At 41.6% G+C, this 25709-nt stretch overlaps 1 protein-coding gene across 3 annotated transcripts in view; it reads right to left on the bottom strand.

Moving 5' to 3' along the window:
- Positions 1 to 1844: 1844 nt before the first annotated feature.
- The window catches only part of mctp2b (multiple C2 domains, transmembrane 2b), a 32797-nt gene continuing 8932 nt past the window's right edge, over positions 1845 to 25709 (bottom strand). For 2 of the 3 annotated variants that reach the window (XM_084005461.1, XM_084005462.1), the window contains exons 2-23: positions 24923 to 25478; positions 22827 to 22880; positions 21703 to 21820; positions 19634 to 19776; positions 19271 to 19347; positions 18625 to 18739; positions 18455 to 18487; positions 17106 to 17276; positions 15940 to 16070; positions 15104 to 15290; positions 13311 to 13404; positions 13120 to 13222; positions 12849 to 12951; positions 12558 to 12659; positions 12374 to 12448; positions 11219 to 11338; positions 8363 to 8476; positions 6772 to 6813; positions 4554 to 4663; positions 4168 to 4277; positions 3634 to 3731; positions 1845 to 2766 (exon numbers count right to left, since the gene is read on the bottom strand). In XM_084005461.1, coding sequence (XP_083861587.1) covers positions 2719 to 2766; positions 3634 to 3731; positions 4168 to 4277; positions 4554 to 4663; positions 6772 to 6813; positions 8363 to 8476; positions 11219 to 11338; positions 12374 to 12448; positions 12558 to 12659; positions 12849 to 12951; positions 13120 to 13222; positions 13311 to 13404; positions 15104 to 15290; positions 15940 to 16070; positions 17106 to 17276; positions 18455 to 18487; positions 18625 to 18739; positions 19271 to 19347; positions 19634 to 19776; positions 21703 to 21820; positions 22827 to 22880; positions 24923 to 25435 — 2661 coding nt within the window. In that variant the 5' untranslated portion in view covers positions 25436 to 25478 and the 3' untranslated portion in view covers positions 1845 to 2718. The remainder of the gene's footprint in view (positions 2767 to 3633; positions 3732 to 4167; positions 4278 to 4553; positions 4664 to 6771; positions 6814 to 8362; positions 8477 to 11218; positions 11339 to 12373; positions 12449 to 12557; positions 12660 to 12848; positions 12952 to 13119; positions 13223 to 13310; positions 13405 to 15103; positions 15291 to 15939; positions 16071 to 17105; positions 17277 to 18454; positions 18488 to 18624; positions 18740 to 19270; positions 19348 to 19633; positions 19777 to 21702; positions 21821 to 22826; positions 22881 to 24922; positions 25479 to 25709) is intronic. The other variant, XM_084005463.1, reaches the window with a different exon arrangement.

The following is a 25709-nucleotide window of genomic DNA, read 5'->3' as shown; positions in this document are numbered from 1 at the left end:
ACAATAACACACACCAACATAATATCAGTGTTGGTCTCTCTCACAAAATGATTTTGCATCTTCTCGGCCCATCAGATCCCTGTAGCCTCGGGCTCTTCTGGATCAGGGCTTTGATGTCAGCCTGCTCCGGGACTACACAGTCGCCACACAGCCTCTGGCCAGCAGCCCAGCCAACACACTGTGCCTGTGATTTACCTGGACTCCCTGGAGGATTGTCAACACTGTGGGGAGGGGTAGGAGACAGGTGAGCTGTTCACGCGGTCAAACTCAGGCTCATCACTGATAGCTGTTTAACTAGGATTTTTCAAAAAATGGAGACTTGATGCTAAAAGCGTAAATCACGGATGAAAGGATTCCTGGTGCTGCAGGATGGTAACAAAAATGAGCTTTTAAAGGAATGCTCTGACATTAAAGATGATAAACATCCAACCTAGCACTCGGAAAAGTCCTACTTTATGAAAACACATTAGCAGATTCACAGTTGCTTGCAAGAGATCAACAGAAATTCATTTAGTTTGACTCCAAGAATGCAGAATGTTTGGAAACAGAAAGACGTCAGAGAGAATGATTCCTGTGTTTGCATGTTGGAAAGCAGTAATGTTGCTCATTAGACCCCTCCATGCTACACACACAGGATGTAATTATAAATGTGTTAATGAAGACTGTTGATGGATAATAATACCAATAATAACACCATCTACAGGGGCTTACTGCAGCGCCCGTCTTCACCCACACACTCAGACACAGCTGAGCGTCCTCAGATCCGATATCGAGTTATAACAAGTCTTTTGAGACCGATCAGCCGCTGTATTTGTGGCTCATCAGAATTCATGTGCCACATCACATTAGTCCCCACGTGTGAACCGTGATTTTACTTGGTAATTCTGGAGCGTCTCGCTGCCTATACATATTCATGCTGAGCCTATAAGTGTCAAAGTGAGATGTCCTTCCAGTGTCCTTGACAGCGGGTTATTAATATTGAATACCTAAGTCAACATTATAACTAGATGAAGAGATATACAGGTCATCGTCGGCCACATTCTCCACACACCCTCTGTCCTCCAATTGGACAAATCATCAAATGATTGTATATGGGTTAGTGTTGTGTAGGATGTTAGGAGTATATTGCATTGAGCAGTTGAGGATATTCCGTGCATTTCTCTGGAGGAGATGTTATTTCATGTATTTCTCAAACAATGGATTGTTAATAGACATCAGCACCAAATGCTGGCGTCTTAAACGTCTAATCCGATCAACAATGTGACACTTTTCATATTCAACATGTTTGTATTTGAGACAAAAATGATCGGATTTCTTATTGTATTTCATGAGAGCCTCTAATTTCAATAATTTCTCATTTAAGAGGCTGCTGACTGAGAGCCCACGCGCTCCGACTTAAAAGCCATAAATCCCAGGGTATTACTCTGAACGCCAACATCTTAACTATTCCAACGCTCCAATCCCTAAATTGGTGCGGCTGTTGTTGCTCGTGGCTGGTTTTGAAAATCTTCCTCCTGCTCCTGAGCGGTGTGCAAACCCGGTATCGGAGGTTTTGTCTGGCTGCTGTACTTGATAGGATGCTGGCTGCAGGCATCTCGTCACAGCAGCTGAGAGGAGGTCGCTGAGGTCCTCCTGCTGGTGGCGACGCCCAAGGGCCATCAACACAGCGGGGAGCCCGGGTGCCGGTGAGGTCTCACACAGCTTCGCCTCCCTTCATGAAAGCCTAATGAAGAGGGGGGCTTTGGAAAACGTGCTGCTAGACGCCCACAATCCTGCAGCACAGGAGCACGGGGAGGATGAATACGGCATGCAGGGGAATTCAAAGAGACGCAGCACACGGGGCGCAAGACATAACTGTGAGTGTGTGCATTTATTGCTGTTGGAAATGAGAGACACATAGTCTTCATCAGTGATAGTCATTAATAAATATAGTTAAGAGTGTACAGATCTGACCCCATCCCACTCACAAGCAAATAGTAATACGGCTTTGCATTCTTTAGGTAGGATGAATGAAAATGAAAAACAATGTAGGCACTCATCTTTGCATATAAAAATAAGTCCATACCGTCATGCTGAAGTGAAATCAGTCAGTCACTGTATGTTTTTCAAAAGGTAAATGGCAATGAAAGGAATAAAACGATGCAGAACACTTCTGCTGTATGGACAAAGGCTCAATAATTCTTAGCTGAAATTCTACACAATATTTGAATATTATTTATACTTTTCTGTATCTTTTAAATGAACCCATAATGAAATTTCCATTCATCCCAGCAACACCTTTGCAATTACTTTTGTAAATGGTGGATAATCCATTTTTGGAATAAAGGTATGCATATCTGTGTAAAAAATAAAACATATATATACACAAATGTTACAAACAAACATTCAATATAATACAAATACATATTTCTGCTGGTTTCAGGAGGACACAACCTGGGGCCAGGAGATATAAAAAAAAAGCAGCTTCTGATTGATTAGCTTTAAGGACGAACTGTACAAACAACAAACCACCTTCCATCTTTGGAAACAATATTGCAAAATCGCTCCGCCATAATGTCTGCAGGGTCCTCGGTGCGGACCTCTTTGGTTGAATGCTCTTTCGGTGCTGGTTGATATGAGCGGTGCTGAGCTGTGCATCACCGCAGTGAGTTAAGATCCAAACCTACCACGCACCACAAGACAAGCAGATCTTCTGGAAACCATTTTTAAGTAGGAAGCCTACGAGAGTTTCTTCTTCTTGCTGCATTTCATCTCGCTGTGCTGAACCTAGAACAGAATAAGAACCACAGTCACTCACGGGAAGTTTTTCTGTTTTAACCAATGATGCATTTTTGTTCATCTTGTGGTTCTTTGTAAAACAAATGAGAATTTCACTGAGAAGAAGAATTGTGTGATGAAGTACGTCGGCTGGATGATCACAGTCATTGGAATAGACAGAGTAACTGTGGTCAGCTGGAAAAACTAGAGTCACCGTCACTAAACCCAGAGGCCCAAGGGCGTCGGAGGGGAGGGGGGAGGCAAATGGGGTCAAACAGCTTAGAGAAAAGAGGACATAGAGGGTGAGGAGGAGAGACAACAATGGGTAAAAAGAGGAGACAGAGAGGGAGTAAAGGAAGAAGAGAGAACATGCATGGAGGATGGAAGAGATGGGAACAAAGAGAGAAGCCAATACAGGTTTTATAAATACTTCATCCTTTAAAAACTTGTCTGCTTTATGGACATACGGTAGACTTTTCGGACCATTAAAATGCAAAATCCTGCAACCTTGAAGACGACGATGTTATTTTCCTGCAAATTCAGCTCAAACTTATTTGGTTTCTTTTTCTTTGATGTGAGTCGGAGGAGATGAGAGTGAGTGAGTGCGGGGAGTTCATACAGGAGACACCAGCGGCGGCGTCTCCCTCCCGGCCTGGGAACAGACCGCTCTGCAAAGCAGCTAAGCAGCGGACCTCCACCAGGGATGTATCACCACCAAAACACAACAGAAATTATACAGGGCTACATAATTATACAGACGAAGTTAATTATACAGACAAGAGTGAAGAATGCCTGGGAGATGTTTTAGCAAAAAATGCAAAGCGAGCGGGCTCTGGGATTTTGGGCTTCCTGGCCGGCTGATCCAGCGGAGCTTACCTTTTGCACATCTGAAGGCACCCTCGACAGGAAATCAAACACTTCATTGTTGTCAATGCTGTACGGGTTCCGTAGCTTCTTGGTAAATTTATTGATACCTAAAACAGACATTCACACCAACATATCATTAACACTAGTCTCTTGTGGCTCTTTGTTTCCACACAAATAAACAGCGGCGGAGGAGACTCATGCTGTCCGAGGACCACAGCATGTGGCGTTCTCTTCTTTTACTTTCACTTCTTAAGGCTGGAAGAAGAGTTTCACACTGTCATCATTCGGACAGTAAGACTTTTGGCAGCAGCATGTGTTTCAATTCATACATCACTGAAATTATAAGCAGCTATTGTTAAAGAGATAAGGGGGAATAACTCTATGCAGCCAGATCATGGATAACATTAAGACTTCATCAAGGAAATAAAAATAAGGGATGAAGGAATTTTTACTATAAAAATAAACTAGTTAGTGGACAGTGTTGACAGTATGTGTCTATTTCCCTTTATTTCGGCTGACATAAAAGACAGTGTTGAGACTCACCCCATATCAAAACCACATAGCGGACTGGGATGTAGTATGTAAGGGTTGTTGCAATGACAAAGACCAGGAAAGCCAAGCAGGACAGGAACGGTACGGACCAGTTGAAAGTGCTGGGAAATTAAGGTCATAAACATCAGCGAGTGTCAAGGAAGAATGTTTGTCCAGATATAATTTAGCGGCCGCACATAAAATACAGTACTAATAAGAACATGTAACCCCTCTAATGCAGACTTTTCCCTTTATGTTGAATAATCACATGACAATTCAAATATTCAGGACAAATTAACCACAATCTGTTTGATGCTGAGACCATGAATAGATAAGATGCCTCTAGCTAAAATGCAAATCACTATAGTGAGCTGTAATTCACGATGGACCATTCTTACTTTTTAATCCTCTCCCCGAAACAAGCGATCTCGTCCAGCAGGTTTTGAAGGGTGATGATGGTTTCTTGGACCATGTGGAATTTATCCATCAGCCCTCTTTTCTCAGACTCCTAAAGGAGAAACCAAAACAAACGAGAAAGTCTTCATACAGTCCACGACGGAAGTGTGTTGACTTCTCTTATTTGCTATTTCTTTGTGTATTAGTGGCTTTATAGAGGGGGAAGTGTATCATTTTAATTGTATTAGAATTGAAACAAACGTACACGTAAAAAAAGATAATAAAGACACTACCTTCATGGATCTAATAAAGAGGTTGGTCCTGGTTGAAAATGATAGCTGCTATAATACCTGGTGACAGACTGTCAGACACTCAGCTCATTAAATTACTCTTGAAAGTATCATCATTAGCAAATAACACAGAATAATAAATATGATTAAAAAGGAGGTAAATATCAGTACAAACATGTATTTCTTTGCTTACTTTTCATTTAATTTAGTTGCAAAACAAAGATGTATGTTCATAGCTTATTTTGCTACGTGTGTGTGTGTGTGTGTGTGTGTGCGTGTGTGTGTGTGTGTGTGTGTGTGTTGTCAGGCAGCTTTTAGTTTAACCACTTCAAAACTGCCCTTAAAATGATAAACAATATCACAAAATACTTCCAGAAACAAAAAGAACATCTAAATAATGTTATTTATTACACAAAATAATGAAACTATTCTGAAATAGATAAAATCGGATTATCATAAATATCTTGATTTTAATTTGGTTTGTAGCATAGGGCAAGAATAAATAAATAAATGTAAAAAGAAATAATCAAAGGTTCAGGGTTAATTTGTCAGTTCAACTATTTAACAGTTTTTACAGCTTTGTCTGGTTAGGCATATCTGAGATATTCTCAAAGCAACAGTTTAATCCTGACCAGTAATAATAATAATAATAATAATAATAATAATAATAATCATAATCATAATAGTCATAATAATAATGCCGATCCAAGCGTGTGAAATGAACCAAAACACTGAAACGGACTCATTCAACTCCCCGATGGATAAGAGCATCGGCAAATTGAGAATGTGGAGAAAGATACTTCAAAAGCAAATTTAAAAAATGGCTTTTTGAAGTGAACGCTCTTCAGAACGGGACTGGACTTCACATTATGAAAGAGACGAGGCGCTGTTCTCAGGCTAGTCCGGATCCCAGGAGGGAAGGACGGCTTTAATGTAAACCGAGGAGACCAGACTCTCAGAAGATCAGACGGAGACACGGCTACATGTCCACATCAAACACAGGGAGACTGAAGGAGGGTTAGAGGACTAAAGAGCCGGTGGGGGTGCTGGTTATCGGGGGGACTGTTACTGGCCAAAGCCATGGTCTTTGTCACTATGTGATCTCTGTGATGTATGTTTGCCTCTGCTCAGGAACACTGTGAGGGATTGCTGGCTCGGAGCCATCCAGACATCGGAGGCGAGCCTGGGAAACGAGCCGCAGAGGGGATCAAACCTGGTATACGCCACAAGCACGGTGACCATCAGTCTCGAAAATCACATGTAAGACAACTTAGTTTCATCCCAGTCAGATATCCATCAAACCTTCTCACCACCTCAGCCATTTCAGGGTCACGTTCCCACTGAAACCAGTATGAGAACCACTTCACATCAGGCCGAGGCAGGGCCATTCAAAACGTCTACAATAAACTGCTGTCATTCTGAAGGAATATTTCATTGCCTAAAAGCATTGTAACACTTCCAACACCAACCTCCGAAATGAGCTTTGAAAAAGCATGTCTAAGTGCTGTCATTAGTTCCATATTGATGGTATTATATGGTGTGTTAAGCTCAGGGACTTTCCCAAATGCAGCAGAACCTTTCCCCCCCGCTCCTCTATTAGCATATGAATGTGTTGTGACATGTGGAAGCGGGCTGGTGAGGTCTTCATTAAGCCCGAATGTATTTTGTTAAGTTAAAAAAAAGAGTATATAACACGTGGTTGGCAGGAATCAAAATGCGTCTGAAGATTTGGTTCGGAATAAAGAGCTTAAATACAGAAAATCATAGATCATAGGCGGATACCATTGTCAACATGTTATAATAAACTTCCATTCATTGGCTTATAGAAATACAGATGCTTAGTCAACAAAGGAACTGCAAGAGAGACACACACACACACACACACACACACACACACACACACACACACACACAGTAACAGGTTACATACCTTCTCATCGTCCTCATCCTCATCCCCGAAATCCACATTGTCCTGAAAAAACAAAAAGAAATAACTATATTTATAGAGTGGAGATGTTCTACATTATGGTCTTTGTCCCACTTTGACACTGGGACTGTGCTCATGGGGTCGTCATCTGACAAAGTGCAGGGATCAGCGGTGACCCCGAGGTCAGCCTCCAAAAACACTCAGGCCTGCAAGACGTCTGACGGACAGGCCACGTTGGCTTTGTTCACAACACACCAAGGCAACCGAAGGTGAGGCAACTCACACGTCTACACCAGACCAATATCCTCCAGCGGCAGTAATCAATGTTTTTATATTATCATGTTATGCTAGTTTTAGCAGCGTCCAGCTCTATTCACTCTCACAGCATTGTTTCTTTCTTTAAGTTATCCTACATGAACGCACAATTTTCAAAAGATCAGCAGTTTTGGTTATTTCAGATGAGACATTGTTCTTACATTTTTGTAGTATTTGGTTGAATTGCTGGGACTTGGAAACAGCAACGTCCCAACATTTTCCGTGCAACATTTTAATCAAAGTCTGATGACACTTGAGAGGTTGTTTGCTCAAGAAATTGAACTCTGGTTGTTGCACATTAAGTTATTAATATTTACTCAAACATGAATTGTATCCCCCATACTTCACTGACATGCATGTAAAAATGATTGTCACATGTTTATTGTTGTAAATGGTTCAATATTTTGTACATAAACACTGAATTGGTTAGTTGATTGAAAAAGTGAACCACTAACTATTTTGATAATCAATTAATCATTAAACTTATTTATCATTGTTTTATAAATGTAATATGCGTTTTTGTTTGTTGGGCTGATAAAATAAATTAATAATTTGGTCACCTTGGTATTTTCCACAATTTTCTGACATTTAACATCTAACAATTAATTGATTAACGGAAAAAAATAACCAGCTAACTAATCAATAATGAAAATAATCATTATATTTGCAGCCCATACGTGGCTGTAAATGAGAAGACACTTCCCAATATAATAAAGCACATTGTTGTCTGAACAGTGCACTGTGTATGTAATTTGCTATAAGTCTGTGTGGAAGCGTGTACAGTAAATACAGCTGCCACTCCACACCGAGACCAGACGACATGCAACATCCCTTTCCTGTGAGATTGGTCACAGCGAGGGGAAAAAAACACTACGAACTGTGATCTTTCTAGAGAAAGGTGCTAAAAACGTTGAGGATGAGAAGAGAGTAACCGAGCAACAGTTAAGAAGAGGAAGGATACAGGACAATAAATGTAAAATCAGTATTCATAAGGGACAAGCACTGCAAATTAGTTTAGGTTGTAATAATACGTTGTATTCAATATGAGTTTTCTATGCTTGTATTATGTGCTTCTTATTATTATGTAGCTCGGTGCAGCTCGGTGCAGCTCGATGCGAGAAAACCAGCTTTTTATTTAAGAGAACAAAATGTGGTCTCTTTTTCTATTAAATAAAAAAAAAAAAAAAAAAAAGGGAGGAGTGTGAACAGGAAGCAGCCGGTCACTTGGCTGAAGGAGAAGAAGATGGAGGAGGCTGGCAAAGCTGGACTCCGGACTCACCAAGTCCTGACTGATCCGACCAGACCGGATCTGGAGGTAGTTCCACGAGATGAGCAGGGCCAGGAAGAACGGCAGCATGTAAAACTCCCAGCACCACACTGTCACCAGAAACACCTGCAGAGGAGGGGAACAGAGGTCAGACACAAGGGGGGGAGGGGATGAAACAAGCTGCTCTTCATTAAGACACATCCAAAGACATTTTTAATAGTTCCTGAATCCCCGCTAGCTAAAGGTTGATCCAATCTGCTATTGACTTAATTGGCAGTGGTCAAGCTGATGAAGGCTACCCCGCCACTATCAAAGCCTGGCTTCCTATGTACCGTTATTCTGCATACGCTGTGCAGGGCGACCACTCGGCTCAGCTGGACAGACTCTCCATCCACCCCCTGTATATGCATTGACATTAACCATATGAGTCTAATTGATCCGCCTCTCTCATCTTGTGTACATTAAAGCTTGCGTACATTAAAGTCGACCACGCCACTCAATGCAGCCACAGGGAGTCTGTGTGTGTGAATGTGTCATTAACATTCATAATGGCACTCCTGATGGACATCCCCACCTGTGCGCGGCTCAGGTAAAATGGTTAAAAGGATAAAGAAAAGTGGCTTGTCATATCTCAATTGCTCTGCTAAATGGAACGATAAAATAATCCTGTCAGAGGCAGCGCCGGCCAAAATGGCAGCGGGCCACAAGGCGTGGGTAAAGGTTTACAGGTTTTTATATGCTAATAAAATGGAAGTGAACATCTGGTAAAGACATCACCCTCCTCTGAGGCACCAAGTGACATAAAAGATGGCAGATCTCCCCCTCCCCCCGCCGCCACCACCACCGTCCGCTTTAATGTGCAAAAAAGCCAAGCATGCTCTTGTCTGTGTTATCATAAGCCAAAACAGGGCCTGGAGAGGAGATGAAAACCAATTCCTCTCTGAAAGGGTTATGTTTTATTAGAGAGGACTTTGTAATGAGTGGGAGAGCCGGGACAGGGGGGAAAGCCAAGTCACGCTTTGGTGGAAATGTATACCCAGCCCATAAAGATTGTGATAACTGCAGCCCATTTCAACTTGAGAGGCATTACACAGTCTTCGACAGCAAAAAGAGCTCAGGAAATACAATCCAGATCAGAGAGAGGGGCGGAAAAAGGGGAAAAAAAATGAAAGACTACCTAATGTTGGGAGAGCTACTGAACTGGAGGGTGGCGCATTCCCAGAAAGGCAGCAGGATTTCCACACTAATGCTCGGGGAAGGGTTTGCATGGCACAGCGGTAATCCAAGAGAACAGACATGATCGACATCATTCACAACATTTATTGTTTTGAAGCGGGACCAAGTACTTTTGCTGTAGAGTGGCTCCTGATTATTATTGGATGATGCCATAAGTGGAGAAAACTCATAAAGTCAGTTAACCATTATATCTACACAGTGCGCCAACATTTGCCATTATGAGCTACTGGTCATACCAGACCAATCAAGGCTGTAGAAGCAAAACGGAGAATAGTGCTTTTTTAAATTATTACTTTTCATTTGGAAAAAGGCTGCATCTTTATTTAAAACAGCCACCACCTTTTACAAAATAAAGTAATGTGATCTATGATTGTTCAATGGATACAGCAAGGCACTAACGCTGCAAGGACATTATACATTGAAAATATACCGCACCGACTCTGCACCAACCTGTCAATCAGCAGATGCTGCAGGTAGTTCTCTCCTGTCACGTAGAGTGAAGCTTTGATTCATGACTCTCATGTGGCAGCATTAAGCAGGCATTCATCTCTCACTGAGGCTTGAAATGGCAGCGTGCGTTAGTGTGAAACCACGAGTACAGATGGTACTGTCTTTCAAACACTGAGACGCAGTGGGAGGATGTGTGTGTACATTGTGTGCTTGGTCATGCTTGTATGATTTGTGCTCGAGTGCGTGTCTGATCCGCCCGGCAAGCCATAATAATTAACTCTGTATATAAGAAAGTGGGATTTTTGGGTTAGTCCAAATCATTTTTGAGTACCTGTGCATTAACTATGTTATTTATATATGCTTGTAATATTTTAATTCCAAGCACTTTCTCCTTACAGTACACAGCTTCTGACCCCATCAGGAACGACTGTTTCTAGAGGTCCAAGTAAGTTACAAAACTAGACGCTAAAGAGGGGCTTCTCTTCAGATAACAGCTCCCATTTTTCACAGGACATTGAGCAAACTGTACCAATGGCTGACACACAGTATCGCTTAACAAAACTTTAGTGCCACCTACAGGGCGTCAGCCGCAAAAACAAAAAGAACTTTCCATGACCTTGATTGCATAGTTAATGCACAACTTGCTGTATGCCGTTTCAATCAGGCCTCGATCTGGCAGGGAATAATGTCAGAGAGATCGGCGCCCGCTCCACTTTGCAGTTTAAAGACAAGCGCTTTCTGTCTTCACACTTGCTTAACACTTGTAATCAACAATGGGAAGATGGAGAATACGCCTTATCTCGAAAAGAGTCTTTTAATTGGACTTCTGTCGGCATAATGGTGTCTAAATCAAACCGTGCACAGATTGGACGGGGGGGTTAATGAGTTGTCAGGGAAGTGGAACAAAAATAGACTCCATCTCGACTCCACTGGGACTCTACTCTCTCCAGCTGAGGCTTAACTCTGCATCCACGAGACACACACAACACTGAAAGCGTCCGCTCCAACGCAGAGACGGGGCCGTGCCTGCGTTTCTGCTGAGCCCACCGCAGCATTGATTAATAATCTCGCTGGGAGAGTTCAAGTAGGGGATAGCCAGACTGAGGTTGTCTTGAGCAGCTTGGAGGGAAAAAAGGGGGGAAATGCAAGATAGTGTGCTGATAAGCAGTTAAAGCACTTCACCAGGAAGGCTAGCAGGCTCCTCTGAACGCTCTCCCACTGGAAGCAGCTTTTGATGTACTGCATAGTCGACTTGATGGACCTGTACAGTGTCTGAACGCGCACCACGTTCCTGGTCAGAGCCTGAAAGATACAGATTATAAACATGCAAAAACACATAAATATTACAGTGTGTAAAATATGGATAAAAGTGCTTTCAATGATGATGATTTTTTTGTAATTGTATCATGCCAAACAGGAAACATCTAGTTAGCTAATGTAATAGTGAGCGTGGCTGGTGGGTTGTTGGCATGTATGAGCCGGTCTGGTCAGGGGGTAGACAATGTCAGTAATCTGACCTGATTTTGTCAACCAAGACTTTCGACATGAAAACAGAAGGAAACCCTGCACATTACGATCTGAGTCCTCAGTGTGTAAGCCAATTTTGGCATTAGTGAGCAATGTATTGTCTGACAACAATGAGTCTTTGTGGGAAGTACAGACAGTCAGGCACCCTGTCTCGCACCCTGTCTTACACACTGTATATCAAACTAATGTAGCAGAACAGTGGACACAAACTCAGTCACAGTTGGGGTCAATTAAAGCTCAATTCAACTAATTCAGCCAACAAAAAAAAAAAGTCTTTGCTTTTGCAGGCGTTTGGTTTCAGAGAGAAGTAAAAATGTTCATCAACAGAGATCAACTCATCTCTCTTTCCTTCTCTTAGCTCCCATTTTTATTGAAATTTCAACTATTGATCATTGTCAACAGTGCAGTGACTTTTGCCCTCTTTTCTCATAGTTGCTAGTAATGTTAAATGCTATGAGTTGAGCGCTGCAACCAATCTAATAAAACTGAAAATGTTCAGTCACAATTTCCTGAAATCAAACCTATTCAGATCCCTTGTTTGGTCCTAGCAACAGTCCTAGCAACAGTCCTAGCAACAGATAGCAATATCTTTAAAACCCAACGATATTCAATGAACTTTAATCACAGAAATGAAAGCAGAAAATATGCAACAAATATTAATTTATCAAAGAATGGAGTTGAAGGATATTCCATCCTTTGTATGCAAGCATATGCTCCTCTGGATGATTAAAAATCACTTAAAATCCAAATGTATCATGTGTGTTTATTTTTCCTGTATCAGACAGTTAATTTATCAGAGCTGCGCCAAACCTTTTTGGAAAATTTTGGGTTGTCCTCCATGAATCTTCTCTCCCTTGGTTGGAAGGTTCTTAAACTTGCTCTGATCTGAAAAAATAAATAAATAAAGCCATGAAGCAATGAGAAATGGTCAGAATCAAGCCCATCTTCCACAGCCATGATGCATTCATCTCCTCATTTCTGAACTTGTACTTACAGGGTTAAAGATGACCTCCAGCTCCAGAGTGATGCTCCCCTTGGACGGCCCACCTAAGTCCTCCTTCTTCAGTGGGAAGGCGATCTGCTGTCCCCTGCGGATCTGCAGGACAGAAAGGGCATCAGGTGCTGAGCTCATCCATGAACCTGACCATCAGTCATGCTGGATTACATCTTAGCAAGTCTTCAACGCGCTGGAGTGTTATCGCCCTCTTCACATTAATTTAGACACAGAGTGTAAATAGATTAGTGCATCGTCTGTGTGGTGGACTGTTAGTGAGGTAGTGAGTACCGAGAGCAGGGGAATGGCAACTTTTCCCAGGAAGTCTGGCGCCTTGTCTCCATCCTCATCAAAGATAGTCACCACCAGAACATCATGAATGTCTTTGACAGGGCTGCGGAGACAAACACGGTCAGGCAGTCCTCACGAACCAGCACACACAATAACCACAATGTCCCAGTTTTAAAACGTGGTGTCCAACAGAGTCCAACATACATACATCATGTAGTATTAATGAGAAAATGTGGTGGTGGTGGTGGTGGGAAGAGAGACTAAAACTAACAATGTGAAGACTTTGTTCCACTCTGGGTAGAGGCTTTTGTAGACTGTGTGGGTCTGCAGTCTGTCGTTGCCCAGCTCCAGTACACAGAAGGGATCACTCTTGCCTGCAGAACACAACAAGAATATACTTTAACACTGGGCTTTACTGAACAGAACAAACGAAGGAAGTTAAATCATAAATGTATGACACACCGTTTAAATCAGCAGACAGCAAATCTGCTGCCTTAATAATTTTTATTTGAAGGAAGCCGACATCATGGAGGGTTTTCAGGGACCTTTTCAAACTCTGTGGGGGACAGAAAGGGAGCACAAGGGTCAAATTGAATTAGAAAACATTCAGAGAGCAACTACTGCCACAATGCCTGCTAAATCCTCGATTTTATTTTTAATCAGACTCTCCTTTCATTCAAGTGCAGTAATGAGAAAACATTGTAAAAATGTTCAAAAATGTCCTAACTGACAATATTAGGAAATCCTTGGGAAAAACTAAAACTGGGATACAAAAACAAACATCCAAATATTTGCTTCAAAAACATATCATGAATAGTATTTGCACAAAATAAATCCACATCATTAACAACGGACTGTTGCCAATGTGTATATGCAGATTAGCACCTTAATGCAAAACGGGCTGCGCTCTGACAAGAGAAATGCCTTCCAAGTAATGATGGTAAATGTTTTAAGGGCATTGATATGTTATCGGGGAACTGTGCTAACTGGGATCTTGGAGACAGCCACCAAAAACAATGCTATTGATTATCATCTTTCTTGCAATAATCTTAAACTGTGTTTTTAGACCAGATACTTGACGACTCATGGAGTGATTCAGGTGATTTTCCTTCCATTCTGCAGTTTCTCTTCAGCGGCTGACTCAGTATTTTCCACAAGAACTTCAAAACAAGACATATTCTCAAAAACCATCCTGGCGTCCAATGGCATTGCCATGATTGCTATAATGGATTATTCATCTACCGCAGGTCACTGCAGGTTTATACTTTTCTGGCATCAACCGACGACAGCAGCTGCCAGAAAGGTACGACATAACAAGATACAACATCTAAACACCTGTGTTATGCTTTAAAAAAAAATGGTTGATGGTAAAATATTCATGATTTTCCATAATTACGACTAAAACATGAAAAACAGGCATTGCACTTTAAGTGCAGCTTTTGATAACAGTGTTTATTGTGGCAGAGTGTAATGGGCTGGTATCTTCAGGAGAGTCCTAAATATGTATTCCCCTCTCGTCTCTGTACATCATCAAGTATAGTTTACCAGAGGGGTTCCTGTTGGAGCTCTTCTTCCCTTCTTTTTAAATGTAGATTTTCCCGAGGCAATCCAGCTGTAACTTAACGTAATACTTACACACCTTCTCAGTACAAGATCCCCTCACTGATGTCAAAAACATAAACTCAACACTGATAAAGCAGATGTCGTTGTATTCCCAGCCTTTCTTTATATAGTCTTAGTGTTAATATCTTTTTTTATATTGTACTTTTCTTGTCAATGCATGTTTATTATTTATTATCCTTATTTTTTTACTGTCTTGCTGCTGTAATTCTGTAAATTTCCACACTGCGGGACGAATAAAGGACTATCTCATCTTATCTTATCTTACATTACCTGGCAGATGCTGCCACCTCTTGGCTTTTCATTACAGAAACTACTGAAATAATCCTGGCTGAAGATTATTGATCATTAAATAACCTAAAATTGACCCCATTTGTGACGCCTTCATGGTGACAAAATCATAACATTACTCAAAACCGCTTCCGTGGTACTTCCTGCTACAGCGGGTGTTTCCAGGATCCCATCCTGCCACGGTGATGCACACACAGTGAAAACAATATCAGCGTCGCTGTCACAGCTGGTACCAATCCAATAAAAGCGTTGGACACACTGACATCGCAAGTGGAACATGCAGGTGGTGAAGTGACGCAACCATATCGTACAGATAGAAAATAAAGATCGGTGCAGGTACTGACGTAGTTCTCCAGCTGGTTCTGTTTTTCGCGAGCTTCATCAAGCGGCGCGGCACACAGGTCAGAGATGGAGACGCCGCTGCATGTGTTCACTGTGATCAGGAAGACCAAGCGTCCTCTCCCCTGGTCCAGCGTTTGTGTGAGCAGCTGTTTCTGATTGAAGGCAACCCTGGACAGGTCAATGTCACACCTGTAAACACACACACACACACACACACACACACAGGCCTTCACATGCTGCAGCACACACATGCAGGTACAACTGCAGTCATGCAAAAATGTACGACATCATGCATGGTCACAATAGTATGCACACAGAGACACACAAGCAAATATGTTCAGACAAATTCACAAGACACACATACGTGCACACATAATCCTTACAGCAGTACCCTACATGTCCCACATCGTTCACTGAATCGCTCACTTAACAACTGGCCGTTCACTTAGACACCAACATGCACCGTTTTCCTCCTCTGACTGGACAAACACGCAGCTCACTGAGGCGACAGTGGTCTTTGCTTCCAAATTATCAGGTGGAAAATCAAGGCAGCTGCTCTGGAAATGTCAACTTTTTTTAGTTCACGATGTTCAGGTGTTTTGCGGCGAGGCAAACCACATCACTCGTTTTGAGATTGTTCACCTACTGGCTTTGTAGGGCAAACGTGCACACACGTGCACACACACACAACACACACACACACACACACACACACACACACACACACACACACACACACACACACACACACACACACACACACACACACACACACACACACACACACACACACACACACACACACACACACACACACACGTTCTGAATGCAGACTCACGTTCCCAAACACTCCTCGTTCTTTCGTCCTTCCTTGGACCACAGCTCCACCTCCAGGATGTCTGGTCTGTCCACAAACTGGTTAAACGTGAACCTCTCTCTCCACTGAGGGTTGGGCACTTTGCAATGATTCTGATTCAGAAATGAGATGGAATCAAAAAATTAATCAATACCCTATTTGCCTGTTATGTTCTAAATTTACTTCATGCTGTCAAAGTGCATTTTATGCCAGAAAAGTATCACGTTCATAAAAGTTTGTAGCTATCTAGCTGTGACCGTCTAGATTTTTTATCAGTTTTTCCAGAGTTTGATTTTCCAAATGTGTGAATGTTTTGTTCTTAAGCAGCTTCAGAGATCAGCATCAGAAATTCCCCACCGCACATGAAAGCATAAAAAGTAATTACCGTCATCTCTGAACCTGCATATGAGAAAAGAGAAATGAGTGATGCTGCTCATTAGCATGTAGCTTTGATGTGTAATGGAATGATGTTGCAGAATAGCAAGACAATCATCAATGACAGTAGCCGCAGCGCCGGCAGCGCAAGAAAGAGAGCATCACTGTGAGACATCTTCCAGCTGCCAGGATGAGTTGTGATCAAAGCGTTTCATGTCACACGCCAAAAAATCCATTTCATCTTATTCCACTGCTCTCTCTCATACATGAGCTGTGACCACGTCAGAGATTAAAAGGGCATTCAAACTCTAACATTTGCACTTTTGAACGGATTATCGTACTGTTGAATGAATTATAAAACCCTCTGGATGCAGTAGCAGCATGGCAAATGTGAATGCAACATGACATGAATTATATATACTGCTTAAAATACCTCATAATGTATAAAGTCAATCTCATGATAGACTATAAATTAATAAATAAGAAATTAAAAACAAAAGGCAGATTTTAAAAATGTCAAAACAACATAATTAGCATAATTCTCCAATTACTGAGAAGGGAAATGTCCAAAATGAAGAAAAATTAGTTTAGAGGTTAAATAATAAAGAAAAGCATTTATGATGGAAGGAGAGAAAAGGAGGAGAGGAGGGTGAGTGGAAGCATAGAAAAGAGTATGAGTGCATGTAAGGAAGGAGGAGGGGGGTTAAGAATAACAAGGAGAATTCAGGACGAGGAGGGGATGAGATGAAGAGTATGAGTCCACCATCCAGTACCTTGCTCTTGTGTCTCTGCTCTCCCAGTCTGAAGCTTACAAAGAGCTGACCTCCCAGAGTGTCCAGAGGCAGCTCCTGACCCTCGACCAGAGTCACCGACACAACGGACGTCCACAGCTGACTCTTCCTCAGTGTCTCTGACAGACGAAAGCTCTGAGAAGAGCCTCCCGACTGGGATTTCAAACAAAAGAAGAGGGAATGCAAATGGACGGTCACAAGCAACACCAGGATATCTTATCAAATTCATGCATGCATCAAGCACAGACCATAAACAAAGTGACAAAAAACACAGAGCCGTGAAGAGAATGGGGACCTAGAAATTGTCACCTGTAAAAACACAAAAGGTCAAATTAAAATAGCAACACGCTCCGAATCAGCACCCTTTGGTGAGGCAGCTGAAAGAAACGGAATCATCTCTCTTCTCCAGTGAAACGAGAATTTAAGTGTCCGTTCAGTTCACTGAGAGGTGAGGTAAAGCCTGCGGCAGCTACAATGCAGTGCAGCCGCTCTCTCCCATATATAATACGGAGCCATATCCATTGCTAATTAGCTGAGCTTACCTGAAAACACAACACTATATATTCAACTCAGATTCAATTAATGCAGACCAAGCTGACTGATGTCCTGTCTGAATCTGTTCTGCCAAATGCATAGGCAGAAAATAATGGTCCAAGCATCTGAGGTAGCAGGGGGACATGCAGTCACTTTATTAGGTCATGCCATCAACTTCCTATCTATAAACATGCAGACGTGGTGTGGAATGGACAACGATGCCAGATGTGGTGGTTCCAGCATCACAGAAAAATAAATTAAAATAAGATGCATTCAGCAGCTGCTCTGTGGGTGAAAACACCTCACCAGTGAGAAGTCCCAACACAACCACCAGACTCATGGTTAATGGATAAGGCTGGCAATATTCTAGGTTCTTTTTTTTTTTTTCTTTTATCGTCAACAAATCCCATGAAAAGCAAAACCAACAATGCTTCCATCTCCATGCTTCCCTACGTCCCTATCCTCTGATACTTTCTGCTGTTTTGGAGTTAGGAAGTGGAAACTGACTACTACGTGTTAATTAATTGGAATTACTAAGAACATTTGTCAGATGCAACACATAGATTTAACACATAGCTTTCTGAAGACAACGTGGGGATTTGCTGCCCTCTTGTGCAAAAACACAAACATTACTCAGATCAACTCAATTCACGGGAAACTGCCAAAATACCGATCTTAATACAATATTTGTCTATTTTATAGAAATGTCTGAGATATTTATATCTCAAATATCTGTAGGATTCTGACCAAGGAAAGAAAATGCAATTTAATGTCTGTTTTGTGTGTTCCCTTCTTACCCTAATACTTCGTTTGCTCTTTTGGGGCCACCGCTGCCGACAGGAGCATGCATATTAGTAGTAAAACAAAACAACACTGCAGTTAGTAGGACAAACAGAGAAACACCGGGTAAAACCATACATGCACAATAAACACAATGAACAGCATGCATCCTTTTGTTATATATTACGTTGCCTCTTTTGCTATCTCCATTTCTGAGTGACAGACTCATGTCCAGCAGCACGACGCCCATGTCCTCCTCCAGGCTGTTTGGGTCATCCAAAGGCAAAGACATCTCGTTGACCCTAAAAAAAACAAAGCGAGTTTCAGCTTCAATTAAAGTTAAACACGTCTGGATCAGAGAGGCGCCGTTGTGTCCCCTAAAACCTTGCTTTATGCTGGTGAAATACTGCAAGCAAGCAAACAAAGCTCTCTTTTCGGGGGTAACAGACCAAAAGGGTCGGGAACACACTGACATTTAATTATGCAGTCTCGTTATTGACCTCATAGATTATTGCAGAACTATAGTGTAGATGTCGGATAATACGTAACAAGAAAGTGTAGTAAAGATGTGCCAAAGATATGTCTGCAGGCAGTTTTTGATTGCACTACATTTGTTCAATCTGTCTGATACAGATATCATGGTCATAAATCTTATCAAATATAAGTTAAAGAATATTAATAAAAATGTAAAAATCAACTTAATGCCGATAAGATTTTTTTTAAATTAAATTAAGAATCCAGCATTGGTTTAAAAGCTACACAGCTACACTGTGCACACACTCCAGCTGCTTCCAACACACAGTTTAGCAGCGTAGTCTCACTGAGGAACCCACTTGTCCATCTCCAGTTCACTCAGGACGACGGTGGCGGAGCCCATGAAGTCATCCGTCGTCAGATCACGGTCGTACACCTGTGTCACAAAGTGTTAATAGAGAGCGTCATGGAAACAGTTATTGTAATACAGTTCCTCATGCTTGGCCACGGGGGTCGCACCACCTGAGGTGCAACCACTTTAATCCCCCAAAGCACTGTGCATTTACAAAAACTCAACTACCAACTACTGAAACATATTAAGACCTATACAAGAAGCTCTGACCGACTATGTGACGTATCTAACATATTTATCACCTTTAATGCAGGAGTCTCCCATGTCTGACAAACACAACAGGATGGACAAAGGATTAACTTTTATTTACCTTGATGTACATTTTCTGGTTCAGATCCTTCACAGGAAGGGAAAAGGTCTCATTCCACGTGGGGTTGAGGTCTTTATAAACGACTTTGCTTTTGTAGAACGTTTTCCCGTCCAGTTTGAATTTCACGTACGGGTCGCTGGTACCTGAACGTTATTCAGAAAATGCAAGAGAAACACAGTTGGGATTATTTCCTGCCTCTAGCTGGTGTTCTTCATCCTGATCAGACTGTTAGTGGGGGGTTGGTGTTGTTGATGGTGATACTTTCTGCTGCTGGGGATTAACACATTAACTAACAGACCACACTGCAGCTGTTCGTTTAGCCAGAAAATGAGGCTTACGGATTTGATAAGATGAACTGATTCATCAGACGTAAATGAAGTGACAGCGAGGTGGACACAACTCTGTCTTTTTTTACTCTGTCTTTCAAAAGCAGGCTTGACTTGTCATTGAGACTAACTACAATAAAAATCAATGAAATTAACTTGCTGTTAATTTACAAACTAGATTTCTAGTTACCCCTGTTTTTTAACTTGTAATTAAATGTATTGGTTTCCAGTAAAAGGGAGGTTTCCAGTAAAAGGGAGGCCCAGCATGCTCATAGTGTCATCACTCATGCATCTGTATGGAGGATGTGGTTTCTTTCCTCCCTGACCAATGGGACCACAGCTTCCTGAAAATGAAGTGACACCAGCCTTTTATGGTGTTTATTAATATCTTATTATGATCTCATCACATGTAGATAGGACAACACGTGAAGGTGACTGCACCAGTGTTGAGAATGCAGCATTTCATGAAAGTGTTTTTTTATTTTTCACATTTGTTGCTGCTCCGTCAAATCATTTTCACTTCACAAGTAAAGTTACATGTGACTTCTAGCTATTCCGCCAACCGACCAGCTGAGGGCAGCACTTCACTAGACTCATTATTGTTGTTGCTGCAAATGTATTTACACAGAAATAGACATCAGCTAAAGCTGAAAAAAAAAGCAAAAGCAGGACAAAAGGTAAAACACGTCCACCAGCAGGAATACATGCAGTATAATCTGATCAAACAGCAGAAAATAAAAAGCTCGTTCATGCACTGCTTTTAAAAGACTGTATGGTCTTAACGATAATGCAGAGGAAACCAAATCCTCCCGCATCTCGATCCTCCCCTTACACTTTCTGCATTATCTTTTAACCCAGAGCCTTTTTGTGTGAACACAAAGCCATCCAAGTACAAGCGCAGACTGAAAGGCCTGGTGTAATGAATGCTGGGTGTGGCTCAGACAGGTTCTAATATGCTGCGTGGAATCCTGCCCCGGCTGTTACAGGAGCTTCAGTCAACCTGACACCCGGCTGTAATCAAATAGACACTCCTGGCCATCGTTAACCAGCCACGGCTAAACACACAAACTGAGGTCGAGGCGAAAAACACACGCACACACACACACACGAGGGAGATGATTAGAAGTGATAAGGGACATAAAAAAATGACTACCCAGTACACACGTTCTACACATCAAAGTACAAGTTGCAACACGAGCGGAAGAATGCATGAATAAGAGCAAGAGCAGAGAAATGCACATGTGCGTGACAAATGATGACGTGACATGACATAAGTGAGAAACTGTAAAACCACGTGTCATTAGAGACAGGAATAATGAGACCGATGGGGGGAAATGCTACACACATAAAGCTGACCAACTAGCAGGATAGTTAAAATGATGAAGTCTCATCAAACACCAGTTTTCAGATTTAGGACAAGAGGGTATGGTAAATGTTGTGCTAAATGTTTATTACTGTGTTTCCTAATGTATTATTTGCTCCTGCATCAACCCAGCTTCCTTGTTCTGGCCAGTAATAAGCCCTGTTTATCTTTATTGTTTGCATACAGAATGCACTAAATGCACACACAAAGATCTGCCATTCAATTCTTGCTTGTTAAAAAGTCTTGTGTAATTGTTTTGCACTTCCCTGTTGTGTAACATCATCATCATCATCATCATCACGCCCACGCAGGACCAAACTAAAGCAGTGCTGATAGTCATAGGCTAACTGATGGTGTGAATGTTGAGATGAGGTTCTTACCACAGCGGTCCCTGATGACCAGGTTGCGTCCTCCCTTCAGGTTGATGGTGATCAGGAAGGACCTGTGCGGATCCCTGATGCTCTCCGACACACTCAGGATCTCGTTGCCCATTTCACTCTGGACACACACCAATACATGATCATTATTTATTGGATTGTAGCTACATATAGTCTGACAAGTTCACTGGACCTTGTATTTTGCTTTAAAAAATAGTTTTTTTAATTCGTGAACATCTGTTTTAATGAAAAACAATTGATCAAACAATCTTAAATATGGTAATCATTAGGTCTCCCTTCATACATAAAAGATAAATACATTTTTAAATATGCCAACATTTGCTGAGTCGATATTCAATTATGTTTTAACGTTGCTCCTTTATTATTCTTTATAGAATAACAATAATGTCAAATTAACTGTGGTGTCCACATTGTCCCTCCCTACACAAGCTGATCCTAGAAAACGAAAGCCGGTATGTGGTTTTTTCCACAACATTATGAAATATTACTGAAGAGCAGTTGTTTTTCTTCCACTTTCATTCATTCATTTCAGAGTCACATGTTCTTCACATACTGGAAAGTACATTATGTCTATTTTTGGTTCTACTGACCTTTTGTTGACTATTGAGATACAAAATAAGGAAGCTCAATGGAAGGCTGTATGCTGTTTATGCTCCATGCCCATGGAATGGATTATTTAATCGCTCTTTAATCCATCAAACCAAGCATCCCTCAGAGAATAAACCCCGGCCGCCTGGAATCACTCGGCTCAGCCTTCTAACGCTGCCTGGCCACAACAGCCAGGATGGCACACACTGAGCACCGCACCCCGCCGACTGTCCCATCATGTTCTGAACGCAACACAATAATCTGGAATTAAGCACAATGTGACCGTCTGCACAATACGTAACCAAAAAGAAATGTAAACGCGATTACAGTCACTTATCAGGAACAATCCGCTGCCCTTTTAACGACGGAGATGTGGCTCGGGATAAAACCTACACTCAACTTTTCAGCGTGATGTTAATATTTGTGAGATAAATTAGTAGACAACATAGTAAATACTATTAAAATGGTATGTGTTCCACAACGCAGGATCAGCATTCAAATTAGATGGCGGTACTTACATTTTGGCTGTCTCTCTCTTTTAATTGGTCACCGCTGTAAGTGTGATTCTCATACTGCGGAGACAAAAACAATTTACAAAAAATCAAACATGTGATATGTGGTGAAGAAAAATGTGAAGTCCCTTATGATGAAAGAGAAAAGTTTCAGTCTGCTGGTCAGTTAAAAGACTCAGGAACTGAAGCCTGTTGTGTTGACTTGTACCACCAGCACAAATCCTCTCAGCATTTATTACAAATTCCTGTATCCTGGGGACCGAAAATCATTACACCAAATAACACAGTAATGAAAAAGAAAAGGAATTTGCTGCCTGAGCCGTTACACCCTCAAGACTATAAACCAGGAGGAACTATATTCAGTGTTTTCTAAAGTAGTGTTGAGAAAGAATGTGAGAAAAAAGAGAAGAATGGTGATTTCCCTGTTTTTGTTCTTGAAATGTTCTTAGTAATTCCACGGGCTCGGGGCAAAAACAAACCACACTGTTTCATTGTATATTGTCAAATCAACGTGACTACATTATTCCTATGCAGCAACATCACGGCTTTCAGTGAACTGTGTGAACAGAATGTCATTTAGGAATACACACCATGTATCTACAGTGTAAACCGCTAATCAGCACTGAACACAAAGCAGAGCTGATGTGAATAAGAATGCTAGTTGTTTACAAAAGCTATTTGGTCATAAAGCAATGTCTTGGGGAAGTAAACATTAATATTTTGACCTTGTTTAAACTAATGGATAATCAAAGGGAATATACAATAACAAAAAGTGACCTCAAATTTTACTTACAACTATCAAACTGCACAGTGAAGAAAATTGTCTTTTTCTTCTGTAATCTTAATGAAGTTAAAACATTTACATTTTAAACAAAAACAATTTAATTATTTTCATATTCTTGTTTCTCTGTACAAATTTACCAAATGCCATGTTATCACAGGAGGCTTAAGTCAAGAAGTGTGAAACGTGATTGACAGGTCTGCTGGGTATATATACTGTATATATATACACACCTGTGTGTATATATATATATATATATATACACACCTGTGTGTGTATATATATATATATACACACACCTGACACAGGTGTGGTTCGTTAACTTTCACTCAGCTGAACAACCTGATGGACTCTGACCCCCAAATCCTGCAACGCAACTCAGCAACATTTCCCACCTTCATTTACTCAAAACAATTCATGAATGCAGTTTATCGATTCGACTCAGGTGTCGTGTGACAAAAGAGAAGAGCTTGTAACAGACATCCAGTTTCTTTGGCTTGGGCCAAAGAGTAACCCATTAATTCATCAATCTTCTACATGTCTACAGAAATAACCGTTATCCCATCCAGACAGAGAAGGAACTCTTCATGCTCAAGTGTCTAAAATGCTGATCTATTAAGAGATATAATGTTACAGGAAATGTTTATGTAAATATTTACATGTGTCGCATTGATATCTATTCATATTTATAACACAAAGCCTACAGGTTGCTGATGCTACCTATTGATTCCTGCTGATTTCATACCTCATGAATTGCAAGATGATATTATTTATTATAGATTAATAGCTGCTGATCACCACACTGTGACTGGTCTTGAATGTTGTCACATTGCATATTTCAGACTTAAAGATTTCTGATGCTATCTAATTGGTCGTTTCTCTACCCTATATAGTACAGTTAAAATAAGTCTAAGGTGTACTGTAAGTGTTGAATGAGAGCATGCTAGTTTGGCACTGGGAGACCATGCATTGGCAGTACAAAAACACATACGCAGTGCTGCTCGGTAATATTGATTTTGAAAGGAACCTCCAATGTCAAATAAATCCAGCTCCTCCAAGTTAAACTTTGTAAATCCTGTGTAAATACACCTGACACTTCACATCCGCTTATGTCCATGATTCAGCAAGTACATTATCTCTTTGCCTGTATCTCACAGGGAAACAAAATACAATACAAGCTTTTTCTACGGCTTTGTTCCCAGTTAATGATTGTACACCTTTAATATCAAATCTAAAGTTGTTATAACAATATTAGGAAGTTAAGTTTAAACCTTTATTATCTAAATATGTTTGGGGGACTGACTGGTCTGAGAGTCTGTACCTGTGAGCTGTCCTGGGACGCCACCAAAGAGGGAGAGTCTGGGCTGTAGACGGTCATTATCTCTGGCAGGGCCAGCTCCTCAGGCTCCATGCCCCTGGACGGTGTGTTGTGTGCCTCTGGAGAGCTCTTCTCCTCCACAGAGAGACTGTTGAATGACTCCTGGGAGGAAGCCCAGTCTATGCAGTCCGGAGCCACACTCCTCCCAGCTCCTCCACCAACTGCTCTCGCCATCAGGCCACTCCCACCTCTTCCTGGGCCTTGAGCAGGCTTGACGAGTGGAGTGGAGGGGCTGCTGTGGCTGCTGTGGCTGGGAGAGGCGTACTGCTGGAGGTGCGTGCTGGGGGAGACGTGGGCGTACTGACCCAGGTCCCTCATGTCGGGAACGGAGGAGCTCATCCGATGGTCCATTGTGTGTTTGAGCTGAAGGAGCCGCTTGCCTGGGCTCGCCTTTCCTCGCCGGAGATGAATCTTCTGGCGGAGATTCTGCAGCATGCTCGGCTTCTTGGAGTCCATGATTGGAGGGAGTTTGGGTCTAAGATCTGGACATCACCGACAACTATAAGATAGAGAGGGAGAAGTCAGTCACTGTCATATATCTACAGTTAGATGGACGTAAAGCTGCTAAACTGGCTCGAAAATTCTCAGCCAGCCTAAAATATACTTCGGTTGGACAAAAGTAACTTATATGAATTGTTAAGAACATGCAGTTAAGCTCCAAATAACTACAACCATTGACAAAATAGACAGTCCCCTCCCAAACTATCGGAACAACGAGGCCATTTCCTGT

Source organism: Eutrigla gurnardus (assembly GCF_963514095.1).
Source record: "Eutrigla gurnardus genome assembly, chromosome: 1".
Lineage (NCBI taxonomy): Eukaryota > Metazoa > Chordata > Actinopteri > Perciformes > Triglidae > Eutrigla > Eutrigla gurnardus.
The sequence above is the reverse complement of the archived record's forward strand: the minus strand, read 5'-3'. Positions and strand labels throughout refer to the sequence as shown.